Source organism: Lampris incognitus, chromosome 4 (genome assembly GCF_029633865.1).
Source record: "Lampris incognitus isolate fLamInc1 chromosome 4, fLamInc1.hap2, whole genome shotgun sequence".
NCBI classification, from domain to species: Eukaryota; Metazoa; Chordata; class Actinopteri; order Lampriformes; family Lampridae; genus Lampris; species Lampris incognitus.
Window position 1 is genome coordinate 25,339,339 of NC_079214.1, and position 16,023 is coordinate 25,355,361.

The following is a 16,023-nucleotide window of genomic DNA, read 5'->3' on the forward strand; positions in this document are numbered from 1 at the left end:
TCAGGAGTCAAATATTAAAGACTACTATTGTCTATTGTCTTCAAGCTGAAGTCTGCAGGGAAGGTGTGGTGGGGATGTGGTATAGACCGCTGCATCAGTAGCCATTTTAGCTCAGATGCCATCACACTTAGAAGTCTACGAGTTTCTTTTTACAACCCATAATCACATCAGATAAAGTGTCAGTGGTGCATTCTTCTTTCCTCCCTTACTTCTTAAACCATCCAGATTCAGGAGGTATCAAAGTGGAAGCAAAGAGCATTCTCCGCATAGCTCTGTTTGGCTCAGGTCCCATTGACCCCCGCCCATCTTAATTGTTTTGTCTCATAAACCCCAAAACTATAATGTGGCACCACGACAAAGTTGTCTGTCAAGGTTTTGCAGTTCCCTTTACCTTTTTAGAGCACCTGATCAAAGCCAGCCTTCATTCTGAAGCCCAGGCTGTGCCTCTATGACAGTGAAAAGCAGGTATGGGTTTCATTATCTAGTAACCTAGCAGTGACTGAAGGAAATGGGAACGTTGGTTGTGAGCCTGTAATTAGGTGTACTGTTGCCATCTATTACTGAGCATGGTGCCAAATTATCCACTGTAGGCTAGGAAATCCCCCAAACTACAAAACTGAACCACATAGAGAACTCTAAACTTGATCCTTCTCCACATCTTTAATTACATAGAGGAGTTATAGTCATTGTATTCATTTAATGACAAACTTGATGCTTGAAGTCGTGCTTATAATCAAGTTCATTAGAATGCAAATTACCTGGGCGCACAACTGATCCTATGTGTTTATTAACACAGCTGATTTGGTTGAATATTAGAATAACTTGGTCGAAGAGAAGTGATATGCTATGAATTTCAAAATGGAGCTTTGTTTTGCTTACTACCGGCCATCTGGCCACAAGATATAGATTTTATTTATAGGCCAACAATAACAAACAAAATTACATTGCATCACATCAACATTTCATAGGCAGGGAGAAAAGAATAAAGGATATAATTTTATACAAAAGTCAGCTAAACAAGCAATCGAGAACATAAAAGCACAAATCACAACTAATACGCACAGATTATACAATAAACTATTTAACCAATGCAAAAAAAAAATGCACAAGCACTATAACTTGAATAGTGTGTAAAAAAAGACAAAAATACTTGCAAAATACTCCCTACTGGATTAACCCAATAACCATGTGGTTAAAAATGCCCATTGGCATTATGGACTTTTGCTTTCATGGGAACTTGGGCAGCTAGCTCTACAAAGAGCAGTCTTGTTTCAGATCGGTAGATGCTACTTTTTCTGAAACCAACCAATATGGGATGCTGTGCTTTGAGGGTCGGGGTCACCAAAGGTAAACAGTGATCCATCTCAACCATCATTAGGAATACAATTCCCAACACTAAGCATGACTCCCTACATTGTTAAAAAAAAAATAGCACCAATGGGCAAGCATTGACATCAAAAGCTGAATTAATGTACATCGATAAGTACTGTAAAAATGCAATATTTTTCATATTTACCATAATACCCACTGTGGCATTATCTAGTGTTATGTATTTGGGGTCTTCAAGAGAAGGAATTGTCCACTTCTCTTGTGGGATGTGTTTGGAGATTGGACCACAGAGCTAAGACCTCCCTTTCCAACATTGTCCTGCCATATATCTGACATTGTTCTGAAGTCAGGCCTCTTTCTAATGTTCTCCTGATACCAAAACCCTCAACAGCTCATTGGTTGGGGTCACATTTTAACACATGTATGTCCATGTACATGAAGACAATTAAAAAAATAGGGACATTATCTCATGAGGCTCTATTATCATGTACAAACCTCTAGCTATCTAAACAATTCCCTTTTGTAAAAAAAAAATGCTGTGCTCTGTATTAAATGTGCCTCATCTTCACAGGTACAAAAATACAAGCAAATCTGCCAGCAGTATTTTCTATACTGTAATGCAAAACACCTGCAGCACAACATGCTGCCTACAACATATAATTTCTTTATATGCCTATAGAAGTACACGGTAGTCCTGGGCAATAAGGAGTCAGCTTTCCTTTTCATAATTCTCTCTATTTGATTTAACTTGTCTCTTCAGTAATAGATGTGTGAAAAGATCAGTCATGACTGAAAAAACAATAATTATCACACTGCTAAGGCAGAATGCATAAATAGCAAAGGCATGTTCACACACACACTACTCACTTCAGAGCCCGCTATAGGGCACTCAGTCACATTAATGTGCATAACTCTATGCAAAATGTTGGATGTACCCTCTCCACAACAGCCTGCTAGGTGTGCAAATGGCTGTGGTATGTTTATAATAACACACTAGATGAATATTAGATGAGAACCAAACATTTCACAAAGGACACATTTTGAGAATAGGCGTAGCTCTCCCGTATTTACGCCAGGGTACCAATTTTGCATGATTATAGCTCTGACTAGCTCTAATTTAGCTATGTACCGTAGTCACACCCATAACTGACAAGTTTTGACGACTACTGGATCACAGTGATGAACTGAATATCTGCGATCAAAACAAACTAGAAGGGGCATCTCGTCTTCATTTCCACGACTGCCTTGCATAATACCATTTATTCTATAGGAAACATGTTGATATGATGCGTCAGACTGCTTAGTGACGTCTGGCCCATGGTTCAAATCCACTGGACAATCAGCCGGGTCACCGGCAGGTGGGAGGTCTGACCCCCTTCAAATAAGATGGATTAGGTGGGGGTAAAAACAAAATTTACTATACTATTCCAGTGAACAATAATGACACAAACACAGGAGGGTACTACTGGTGGATAATTAAAATAAGAGACAATTCACATGTCGCGTGTGTAAATTTACAGCTATCTGAGGGAGCCAATATTTAACCTGAGCCATTAACTGATCCCTAGTCATTCCTTTGCCTCCCAGCAAATATGTTTGTAGTTTTACACAGTGTTCCCTGTTTTACATCTAAACAAGCCTTTTGGGGGGAAATAAAAGGCTTCCTGAAAAGATCAAGAGTATATATGAAAACCTGAACAAGTATTTTGAAGGCGGAGGGGGACAGGAGGGAAAGCAACTTACTAGGATAACAGTATTTTTCCTTCACACACCGCTCACAACTGGTTGCAAAAAAATCTCCATTAACTCATACATATTCAATCCATTTCATTTGGGTTACATTTGTTAATATCCTCATAACCTAGTAAATTCCCAAACACAGACACAAAGTCCACTGAAATGTGTGATGATTGTTAACATGCTATACAAAATTACCCTTAATGCTTTCAAAAATTACGATTCATACTTTTAAAAAGTCATTGATCTACTCATTTTTAGCATCTGTACATTTAAAAAAAAGATATAGAAGATTTTTTTTCAACTAGCAAAGAGTGAAGAGAAACTGGAGAATCTCGCTTGAAATATTTGTTAAATGCTACTCCCGCGCTACAGCCTGTTTGCCACACAAATGCCAGCAATATCAAACATAAAAAAATGCCATCAAATCAGATATGGATATAACATGGAGGCCATACTAAAATGGTACTGCTTTAATGCACGTGTCCCCTTTTGCCACAAACAACATGTATATAAAAAAGTGCTACCAACAGTTGGCTGAGTCAAGGGGCTCATCGTCTCTCCAAACTAGCGGAGCCATTCGTGTGTACATCCAGTCTGAATGTTTTTCACTCCGTCCATCCACAAGAGATATGGTCAGCAAGACTCCCCTAGGACACACTGGAGCAGCGGATGCTGGGGGAGCCCATCTGTGTGAGCACCTTGTCCAGCCACTGCAGGGGGCCGTTGAGGTGCAGCTCGATCCAGCAGGGGGTGCTGGTCACCGTCTGTCGCCTGGGAGAGACACACAGGAGGACAGAGCACTAAATATCCACCGCGGATCTAGAGGTTAGACCAAAGTCGTCTCTAACAATAGTTGTTGTGCAAACTCTGAGAACACACCAACACTACTTTCTCTCATTTTTTGGGGGGGGGGGGGGCGGAGTTCCAGTTGAGGCAATGGAAGGCAAATAATATGCCAGCCAGCCCTGTCCTGTCCTGATGGCGGCGTGAGAGACCAACAGCTGACTGGTTGTAGTCTCATCGTGAGACAGGACAGCATTTCCATAAGGCTCTGAAGTACATTGCTGCAGTCCTGTGTGTTCTGTATGTATAACGTAGAACTGTTCAAAGTGTGCACAGTGTTCAGAGCACTTGGGTTTTAGAAAAATTACAGGAACTGGAATGGCGACATCTGAAAACACTTATGCTGAGATACAAGAAATGCAAGAAATGCTGTGATGATAAAACAATTTGGTATGAAAGTATGAAGAAAATCTCTTTGGTGTGTTACTCAATAAAGTCTCAGTAAATAGTTCCGAGTTTTTACAACATAACTCTATAAGATAAATGAGAGAAAAGTAGTCAAAATATATGAAAAGGAAAAAAAAACTTTTTCTTAACTCTTCAGACATAAGATTTTAAAAATAATAATAAATCCTTCCCTTTGTTCGTGACCCTTTAAGCACTTGAAAGAGGGGAGCTTAAAAAGAAAAAAATCAAAATCTTCTCCTGACAGACCCTGGCTCTTGATCTCAAAATCCTTCTGCTCTTTCGCCATTCCCCATGGTCTTAACATGAAAACCCTTTGTGCTTCTCCCACAGAGAAAAGAGGACGACAGGAGATGAACAGAAGAGGAGAATAAAGTAGGTGAGGGCAGGAAGCGAAGAGGCGACAATACAAAAGGTGCTGAAAGCAGCATGATATTTCAAGGTAGGTACAATTAAGTTAGATATGTCACCAGTGCCAAGGTGAGAGAACTTTCTGGAGACATTGTACAGTCAGCACACAAAATGAGGTAGCCAAACTTAGAAAGAGACAGTAGTGGGTTAGTGACTAAAAAGTGTTTTGCTTTACTTCTTTAAGAGTATTTCTGTCTGTGAAATGTGCCTCAGCTGGAATATTTGCATTAGCTCTCCGGCATCTCACCAACTCTCAGCTTCAGAGAGGGCGAGAGAGACAGCGGTTCAATGGGCACTTTGATGTGAAGACAGCAGTGAACGTATGCTTATAGTTGTGAACGCCTCCACTTCGTATTCCTAGTGTGAACCTTAGGGACACTGTGCATGTACAGAATCAACTTAAAATAAGGAGAAAATGTTGCAGGAGGTAGGAGGAAAAAGAGAGTAAGAAAATTAATGAGTGTTTGGAAAACAGAGGAAGAAAGAGAGCAACAGAAAGAGAGAGAGCGAGGTGCGGGTGGAGGATGAGAAACAGAATTTGGCCAGTCCAGTGAAGTGAAGCCAGCTCCTAAGTGTCTCCACATGCCAGCATTTGGTCTGGACAAAATAGTCTCTGGATCACAAAATTCAATCTCTCTCTCTCTCTGTCTGTATCTCTCAATTGGCCTTTATCCCTCAATCTCTACCTCTGCCTGACTTTATCTCACAGGCTGTCTTTATTTTTAAAGTTCTCTGTCTTTACCTCTCACAAACTGTTTTTGTCTTTACTCATCTTTTACCACCACTCATTTTCCCTCTCTTTAATTATCACAGTGTGCCCCTGCCTCACGCAGAGGAAAAGAGAGAGAGTGGGCAGCTGGAAGAGAGAGAGAGCGAGAAAGAGCGAGCAATGTTTCTCCCTGGTGAAAAGCTCTAATGCAGGGCAAACTCTCCCCCGGACACAAGCTTCCCACTTCAGAGGCCCTCGGGCTCTTACTGTCTCCCCTCCTTTCTTACTATCAGTTGAGTCAGACATTGTGGAAAAGTGGGAGGGGCTGGCAGAGGGAAAATCTGAGATCTCTTTTTGACACAGAACATGTGTGTTCGTTTAAAAATAGTCTGCTGTGCTGACCCAGGGCTGTTTTTATTGACGAGGGCTTGGCTACGTCACACACCGCCTGAGTGCATGCAGATGCTTGAGAAAGTGGGTGGCTGGATTATGTGATGTGACTCATGGTTTGTTTGTTATCTTTCGCCTGTGTTTATATACACAGATGGTTGAAGAATTGCTCTCAGGACAAAGAGTCGATGGTGTAGCTGCTGATTTCAATTTCATATAAGAAACTGTCTTATTGTGACAAGTTGGGTATATGACATGTTTGTCTTTGCAGCAACTCCCTCTCTCCAAAGCATGAGGATAGCAGCAGCTTACCTGTACTCTGCTCCCCATCCCTTCACAAAGCTCATGCGGATAGTGCACATCCTGGTGAGCTGGTAAACAGCCTCAAAGCCCTGGTTGACAGACTGAGCCAGCAGGGCGGCAAACTCCTGGTTGTTGAATATCTTCAGATTACAACCTGAGGCAAACGGCCAAGACACAATCATTAAAAAACCAAAACACAGCCGTGTCAAATATTATAGATGAAGTCTACCCCTGAGTTATGACTTAACCCTGAATTATATGACTTACCTATGTAAAATGTAGGTAAAAAGGTGAGTGAACAAATAATGGACTGCATACATTGAAACCTACATTTGCCAAACATTCTGCCTGTATCTCTGCCTCTCTCCATGTCACTCTGTCTGCCTCTAGCCCACTGCCCCCCCCCACCTCTCTCTCCCGCACACCTACCTGGAGGGATCTTGCAGACGGTAGCTGGGTGCCAGCCGTAGCGTTGGTTACAGTTGGGACTCTGGACAAAGATGGCGCTGTCACTGAGACATTCAGCAAACACTTCTCCTCCGATGTAATAGAGCCGTACACCCCGGCCTCAAGAGAGCAAGCAATAGAAAACACATTGGTTAGAAAAAAAACCACAAAAAAAAAACAAAAAACAAACAAACCATACCACACTAAATAAGGACTACCAGTAATGAATGTGGTGCAGTGTTGCATGTATGTGGTACAAGTGTGCTTCAGTCATTTGCAATGCATTGTTTCCACCAGAATGATGTTATGTATAGTCCTAGTAGCCATGATACACCAGTCACTTTATGCTCATTCATTAACTGTAAATTAGCTAGCAAACTATGCAAATATAAGTGAGGAAGTGTGCGAATGAATATAAGGTTTTGAATTATACTGATATGCACACGAAGTGCCAAAAACCAAGCTCACTGAACATTATAAGAGATGCATTTTACATCAGAAAGTTTGGTTTTATTATAACAAACTTTTTTGATTCAAAAATAAAAAGTAACACCAAAATAATACATCATTCCATTTAAAATAATTATTCTTTGGGGTCTGAATGCAAAGCTAAGGAACCTGTCCAAAACAAAACAAACATTCCTTCTATATTCTCCCACATGACCATTTTCTCATATTGAGTCACATTTTTGCCCTTTGTAAGGTGTCCAAACAGTATTTTCCCTGGCTATCCCTGACAAAGACAGTGATGAGCCTACCGATATGTCTGCGTGTTAGCTCCACAGCAGCATTGCGGTTGACGTTGGAGAGCAGGCCCAAGCAGAAGCGCTCCGAGTTGGATGGGTCCGTGAAGCCGTCTACGGTCAGCGAGGGCTGTGAGGCATGGAAAGTCTCTCCTACCCGCTGGTTTAGCTCATAGTAGGAGATGGAGCACCAGAAGGCAGGCTCGCAGTACGTCACCGGCTGAAGGTCTGACACAGAGCAACACGGTGTGAGAAACACACTGGGTTTACTGGGTGACCTTGAAACAGGAGTGCTAATTAGTTTTGCTGGAATGCCGGCACAAAGAGTTATAGTGCATAGACAGTGGAGCATAATAGCTAGAATGTGACTGTGAGTAGCCTGTATGAAGTATTCCTTGATTGTACAACCCAAGACAATGAGAAAAAGGATACACCTGTGGAACCACATCAGTTGTTATATAAATGAGTTAGAGGTATAAAGAAACACACAGGGAAGGCAAACATAATGGATGGAAGAGAACAGCAGCAAAACAAACATGGGGGATGTCAACAGAGCCAGGGACAATGAAGAAGGAAAATGGGGGATAAAAGGAGGTGAGGTGGATGTAGAGAGGAGAAAAAAATAACCAGAACAAAATAATAGACCAAGCTTGCGTCACAAAATGTTAAATCCATACGCCATTTCCCAGAAGCTCCTACCAAGCAAACTGTGGAAACTCACCCCTCACTGGTGGAACGCCAGAGCCCAAATGATCAAATTACAGGTTTATCCAGAATAGCTTTCGGTAAATTCAACACTGGTTCTGGTAATTTGCTTTTTTCCCCTCAAACATGGCCACCCTAACAACTTCTCAACATTTTGTCCTTGGCTTTGAAGTCCAGTCTAGCACCGGAGAGCAGTGCAACGTGAAACTGGTGGGTATTTATTTTTTCACTAGTACCTAAGCAGCTGAGCCCCCCTGCTGTTTTTCCGTCCTGATAGAATAAGCGGAGGATATTATTATTGATGTTAGTGTGGGCTGACTTATGGGTTGACCTGCTCAATGGGTCACGCTGTGCAGGGAAGACAAAGGCTTTTTTCATCACCTGGCTTCCTCTGATATAAAATTGGAGTATGCTGAGAAAGAGGACTCCCTTGGGGGTGATGTAGCCGTGGACTATTTGTCTGGTAGTTATGGTTTCACAAGTACAGACAAGCAGACAGGAAGGAACAATGATGCCTAATACACACACATATATAAATACACCATTATAGTCCCCTATGACACAACAACCAAACTCTCTCTCTCTCACACATACACACACATGCACATACACGCACACGCACACACAGACACAGACACAGACACACACACACACACACACACACACACACACACACACACAAGTCCTTACCCAAGTTGCTGTGTGCTGGTGAGACAGGGTTAGGTGACAGGTTAGGGGAGCCTGTGTCCATGCTGTGGTTCATCTGGTGGTCGCTGGTCTCCCCATCCTCACTGAGGTAGCCTGGTGGTGGTGTTTCTAAGACAAAGATACAATCACAACACTTGAAAATTGGGATTCACAAAATCGTGTGTGTGTGGGTGAAATCATATTTAGTAAGGTGTGTACTAAGCCAAACAAACAGGCTGAAATCTGGATTGCCTCATTTCCTCTTTTTAGTTCAGAGTAAAAAAAAAACCTATTATTTTTGCAAATGAGCCGATTTTGGATGAAGCAGCTGTCGAGACAGTGCTTGATCTCTCTCCCCCTGGAGAAATCAGTCAGGTAGAGCAGCCCAGACGTTGCTACGAGCCTGAAGACACTGTCTCCAAAGCATCTCTCTAACATCAACACGACGAGCATTTTTTTTAAATTAGTTTCCTCAGGTAACCCTTCACCCACCTACTGTCTGGCAAGGAAGCAAAACAGGAGTAAAAGAGAGGGTAGAACTGGAGAGGAGAGATAAAGAAAGAGGAGAGGAGAGGCAAACTCAAGGTAACAAATACTTTCAATCATCTGTTTGCCCAACTCAGAGCGATTGAACCCCCAAGGGCTTATCTATAAATCTTGAAAGACTGAATGTTTGAGGACTTCATTGGCTTTGTTTGTCACAAAAATATTCAAGAAGCTAGATGACTTGTCAGTCCGCCTGCCTCCACATGGTTGGGTTGAATCCTGTTAGTGGATATTACTGGTACCTGGTATGTAGTTGCTCTGTGGCTCAATGCCAGCAGGGAAGTTGGTGTTTTCTGGTATTGAATGGCTATAGTCATCCAGGGGTGGGAACTCACTGGGGATCTCAGTGTGTCTGGGCACCAACACTGGTGGGAGGACTGCATGATGGAGACATATACAAAACATCAGGGATATGAAAGAACATTAAAGAGGCTAAATCAATCTGAACTTATTGCAAACCAACTCAATGGCTTAAACATGATTTGCTAGAGCGAACTTTTACCATTTATTCCTGAATCAATCTTGAGATTACTCAAGAAAGAAACGGGAAAAAAAGAAACCCAATGAGGCTTTCATACCAGGTGTTTCTACCCTCTGGTAGTGGTAGGGGTTGACGCACACTTCGTCCTTCTTGGTGTGAAAGGCATACTCGCACAGCTCCACCGCCCGCAGCTCATGATGGGACTGCAGGTCGGGCCAGCGCCACAGGCGACAGTAGATGACATGGGGCAGTCCTTTTCTGTGGGACACCTGCAGACGGCCATCCAGAGACCTACAGGCACACACAGAGGGGGGAAAAGAAGCCAAGAGTTGGAGAAAGAGGTGTAGGAAATACAGAAGGATGGGAGTGTAAGTGCTGTTTCTTCAGTAACTTTTCAACTGACATGCTGAAAATCTGAAAATAAATTCACAGTCAGCCAGGCAAAACCAACAGGGAAAAAAAACATAACTCTTCAGACGGGTCTAACGGGGATGTTGTTGTTGCAAGATCCCAGGGCTTTAATACAACTACCTCTTACTGTGGGGGCCCCGGCTGTGTGGAATGGATATGTGGTGATGTCTAATAATAACAGCGGTGATGAGATTACCATGTTTGAAACAGGAAGTTTAAAAAATGAGAAAGACACTGCATATTGTACTGCAGCCTTGCAGTCTCAGAACATGTGGCAAGGTGGAAGTTTGAAACTAATAGATTATGTGCTTATTAATTTACTCATAAAGGCCAATAGGTAAACAAAGGCTAGCACAACTGGAGCTTGACATGACCATGTGCCCCACAAGACTCGAACCTGACAAACAATGAAGGATTAAAAAACAAATACAGTTATTGTGTAAGAGGCAGTAACTTCAGACTCACGCACAGTCACAAGCATACATGCATACTTTACCAACACAGCAACTGTCAAATAGGGTTTATACTTAAGCCCTTTGGAAGGACAACTACCATTGCTTGGATGAAAACAAAGAGGTTTGCTGGCCAACTAGTGGGGACTCAGTGGTAATAGCCCATCTCAGTCAACTATCGTGTATTATGCAGGGAATGCCAGCAATTTTAACTTTTCATGGCTAAAGCTTTCACTCGCTTGGTATTCTAAAGGGGGGATTCTTTTAATTGTAAATGTACGTGCAAGGAAGCACTCAGCTCAAAGTACGAGCTTTTAATCTAAGGAGAAGTGTGGAGTTTAGGAGGCGAAATTAAATCATGTAGTTTTTGCAAGTGCGTGTGCATGCCCAGCTGTGTATTTGTTTGTCTGTGTGCTCAGTGTGTTTGCACCAAACTAACTCATACTGGTAGCAAAACCATAATTCCAAAAACAGCCAAAAAAAAAAGAGAGAGAAAAAAAAGAAACAACCTTTAGGTAAGATTAACAACTTCTCCCACATAATCCAGACAAAAGCTCTTCCAAGCTACACACCTCCATTTCCTATCCAATAAAAGCTAGTTCACTCCATGCACGCATTAGGGCAAAGTCCCTCTGTAAATGAATAATCTTTTCCTGGCACTTTCTACATCAGTGGGCAAAAAGCCATCATAAAGAATTCAAGAGGAAACTAGGCCTATGCTTGACTAGTAGAAACTAAAACCTCACCTAAATGAATGTTTATTTCTTTAATATATATTTTTAAAAAGACATTTTTTTTTAAATTTCACGTCGAAGTATTTGTGACCCACATACTTATTAAGTGAGAAGTATTTTATGAAAAGCATCTTTTTATTTGATATAGTATTAGACTGGAAAATGATCCACTGTTCTGGATGTTGACACATTAAAAAGTTAATGAGGAAATATAAGAATTGTTACGCCCATGGTTGCTAATGCCATAATTGTCCAGAATTTGGAAGTAAACTGACAGTAATGCTTTGTTACTGGGGCATTTGAAAACTATCAGGAGTGATACCACTTGATGATTTGTCCAGTGCCCAACCAAAGACCGCAAAACCAGAAATAAATTACAGCTCCCATTGTTGACCAGCTCTTAATTTAAGCAAAAACGACTGGCCAACTTTGTAATCTTATTGGGTTTTTTTTTACTCTATGGACTTTTTTGTCTATGGACTATCACACATATTTACTTTATGTGTCACGAGATACACAGAAAAGATTTTTTTTCTTTTGCTTTTTACCCAAATATGCACGGGGCGCTGGGTAGCATAGCGGTCTATTCCGTTGTCTACCAACACAGGGATCGCCGGTTCGATTCCCCGTGTTACCTCTGGCTTGGTCAGGCGTCCCTACAGACACAATTGGCCGTGTTTACAAGTGGGAAGCCGGATGTGGGTATGTGTCCTGGTTGCTGCACTAGCGCTGCCTCTGGTCAGTCAGGGTGCCTGTTCAGGGGGGATGAGGAACTGGGGGAAATAGTGTGATCCTCCCACACGCTACGTCCCCCTGGCGAAACTCCTCACTGTCAGGTGAAAAGAAGTGGCTGATGACTCCACATGTATCGGAGGAGGCATGTGGTAGTCTGCAGCCCTCCCCGGATTGTCAGAGGGGATGGAGCAGCGACCGGAACGGCTCGGAAGAGTGGGATAATTGGCAAAAAAATTCAATTGGGGAGAAAGGGGGGGGTAAATGCATTATATATACATGTAGAGTGGGCCGATTTAATGTTACTGGTAGAGTATTAGGTCCCCTTAAGGTTTCCATTCCCATCAAAATGTGGATCAGGAATAGTCTGTGGTGGTGTAGCGGTCTAAGCATCGGCTTTGTGTCGATGCAGTTGCCCACTGGGGACCGGGGTTCGCGCCCCGGTCTCGTCAGATCCGACTATGGCCAGACTCGATGAAGCTGCGATAATTGGCAACGCTGTCTTCGGGAGGGGGGCAGAGTCGGCTTGTGTTCGTCACATGAATGCGTCTCCGGGTGTGTCGGAAAAAGCAGTGGTTCGGCCCGGATTCGCCTTGTCATGAAAGTGGGGAGGCGTCTCCTTCGAGACTGCCGGCTGGAGAGATGCAGTTGGCGAACGCATGCAGTACGAGGGTGGGTGTTTGAATTAAAATAGGGATCGATTGCCACTAAATTGGGAGAAAAAGGGAAAAATCAGAAATAAATATTAGAAGAAAAAAAGGTGGTACACTGCACTAGCAATGACCACTACCAGTGGTTGGTCAGCCAATGACTGTTCAAATCTCAACTATCCATGGACCACACCTTCCAAAAGCATGAGAACAGAGGGTCAAAAAATAAAAGGTGATAGCATTTGAAGAAACATTAACATCAAACACAGATACAAGACCAGACACGCATCGTATCCTGCTCAATCAGTGTCTCGTTTTATTCAAGAGATTTATGACGGCGAGTGTTGAGGAGTGAAACCTTGCCGGGAAACATCCTCTGGCAGCTACAACCATTCCTGTCATGCCAAGATCCAGCTTGCAGTGGCTAAACTAGGTTTGGATGTCATCCAGCTTAACCTTAATGTTGTTAGGAAGAGCCAGTGGCACTCGCTGCCCAAACAGTCAGCCTCAGATTCTTCTAACATGCTTTATGATTATTTGGAGCAGTAGGCACTTCAGCTATGTGGCAGGGGGAAGAACTCTGACCCCAAACACCCGATTGGATGTGTGTGTGTGTGCATTTGGTATTTCTGTATTTGTGGGGACCATGAGTCCCCATAAATATAGGAAAGTAAGGACCTTTGTGATAAGTGGGAACAATTTGCTGTTCCCTACAAAATTGAGGGTCTATTTCAGGGTTAGGATTTGAGTTTAGAGTTAAGGTTAGGATTAGAATTAGATTAAAGTGAGGGTAAATGTTAAATTAAGAATGCAATGCTGATGGTTAGGTGAGGGTAGGGGACTAGGGAATGAATGTAGTCAATGAGGGGTCCTCGAAAATTTAGGCTGACAAAGCTGTGTGCGTGCATATGTAAGAGCTGGGGGAATAGACGAGAAGGTCAAACACGTTGGTTCCACAGCAGAGACGGAGAGGCTCTGGAAGCAGACACAAGACTGGAGACAGACAGTCTGAGAGACCTCAGTTAAATGGACCATCACAGACATGATGCTGCACTAGCTGATGCCAAACTAACAGAAAATATTTTGGAGTGATACTTAATGAATAGACCTTAATGAATAGCCTTGAAGGTCAACTTTTGTATATTTTCACCCAAGTTTATGCATTTGGTTAAAATCTGAAAGACTGTGTACAAAACATTTCTCATATTCACTCTCCAAGAGCAACAGTGACTAAAAGATATAAAGCTCTTAAACTCATGGAACAGCTAAGTGTTTTGCTCAGTGACCCAAAACTAATCAAGACTGGATTATCTAAAGCCAGGGAAGGATGACTTTAAAATGTAATCCTTTACAAATGACTGATTACCTGCTGAATGTGTTATATGGGATACAATTGGCCTATGTACAATTACAATTCACCTATATAAATCGATCCATGTTACATGTGATTACATGCGATTTATTAGATTAGTCAAGATTACCTTTGGTAACTTTGTTTTAGTTTGTCTCTAAAATTGCACACGCACAACACAAATGGGCATGCTAAGTGTCGACACCCCCACGCTCCAGGACCATGTTTGACTCCGCCTACCTATACTTGAGTGGAACGAAGAGGTCCAACAACGGCTTCCCGTAACGAGGTCACTATTGAACATAGAAGTACCAGTCATGGTCCTACAGTCAGTCAGTCAGTCAGTCAGTCAGTCCCTAAAATGGTCATCTACCCAGTCTGAGTCAAACATCCAAACAACAACACAACAATAATCAAAACATGAACACAATATTAATAAAACAATGACCTGAACATGAACATAACAGTCCCATAATCCGTTGCGCTTCCCCAGCACATAGCCGTCATCAGTCCAGCGACTGTATTACTGTAAATTGTCCAATTATTTTTTCAGTGACAATAATAACTACGCTTTATTTAACAAGCTATATTAGCACACCCACATAGTAGCATTCATGTTAGTTTAGGCTACATAATGTTATCTATCTAGATATTACGCATATAGGCTCGCAGTCTAGCTAATTTAACTAACTAAATGTCTGCCCTGTTACCTCGTCTGGTCTGCTTTTTCCCCTTGGAAAATATCTGAGTAAACTAATTTTCTTGAAAATTGTGCCATTAACTTGTAAAATTAACTGACTGGATTTTGCAATACATGTGGGGGGGGGGTCAAATCTCAGTAATAACATCCTTATGTATTGAGGAAGTGGATCAGCTGATTGATCTCACTGTTTTTTTTGTTTTTGTTTTTGTTTTTTTTGTGATTTTTTTGTCCTGTGGCGGTAAAACGTTACCAGACACTGCAGCAAAGGCCCTCTAACCCTTAACATATTGGAAGGGTAGCTGTGATAATGTAATAAATTCACATTTGGAGGCGCTAACATGCAGCATAATAGGAGTAATTAATATCAGCAGAGGATGCTGAATGGTACTAACTGAAATGAAGCAAACCACTCATGGCCAGTCACTCCCCAGATTTTGTCAGAATTCAAAAACACAGGAGACAGGCTGGCTAACTTGTTTTTGTTGTTGTTCGAAGATCCCCAAAGTACTTGGCTTGCACTTGCAGTCAAACAACTATACAGCGATCAATCACATTGTCTACAGAAGGCGTTCAACAATGGCACATGTCAGCAAACATGCTAGGTATCCGCTACTTTGGTATTTTAATTTGTATGTCTTCATTGATTTGTTATTATTCACATCGCTGAAAGACAGAGGTTAGGATTCAAGCAGAATTACACAATTTCTTTAAGATTTTCTGCAACAAAATAACAGCAGCATATGGACACATGGAATTATTTTTGAAAAAGTCAAAACTGAAACGAAACATCCCCACTATTTTGCACTTTACTAATTTCAGCGATTCAGCTAAAATAGCATGGGTCAGTTCTTATCTGGATGATTGCTTGGCTGCCTAAGGCTCGTCATTTCTAGCCCATATTAAGTCTGATTCTGGACAAGAACCAATGCCCCCAAGTTCCTATGTCACAAGACAGTTGGAGCAGAACTGATGTATGAAATGAATGCGACAAATTGGTATTGATTTTGTGCCACAAGGGAAATTGTGGGGATGTCATTGTGTTCCATGCCCCAAAACAGAAGTTTGACAAGGACCCTAAGCAAACCCAACACATACTTGTGTGTGATAAAGAGGGGCATATAGTTTCTCTCAGGGAGAGAGGCTTGTAGACTTGGAGACTAGTCAGTGATATAAAAAGGTTGTGAAAATTGTTTGCATGATGGTTGGGTATGTGAGCTAGTGAGTGTGAAAGAGAGATGAACACCAAAATCT

General features: G+C 42.0%; 1 protein-coding gene across 1 annotated transcript in view; it reads right to left on the reverse strand.

The window, feature by feature from the left end:
* Positions 1-645: 645 nt before the first annotated feature.
* Positions 646-16,023, reverse strand: part of smad3a (SMAD family member 3a) — a 30,532-nt gene continuing 15,154 nt past the window's right edge. The window contains exons 2-8 of the mRNA XM_056278383.1: positions 9,837-10,030; positions 9,501-9,635; positions 8,716-8,841; positions 7,336-7,548; positions 6,560-6,697; positions 6,140-6,284; positions 646-3,840 (exon numbers count right to left, since the gene is read on the reverse strand). Coding sequence (XP_056134358.1) covers positions 3,717-3,840; positions 6,140-6,284; positions 6,560-6,697; positions 7,336-7,548; positions 8,716-8,841; positions 9,501-9,635; positions 9,837-10,030 — 1,075 coding nt within the window. The 3' untranslated portion in view covers positions 646-3,716. The remainder of the gene's footprint in view (positions 3,841-6,139; positions 6,285-6,559; positions 6,698-7,335; positions 7,549-8,715; positions 8,842-9,500; positions 9,636-9,836; positions 10,031-16,023) is intronic.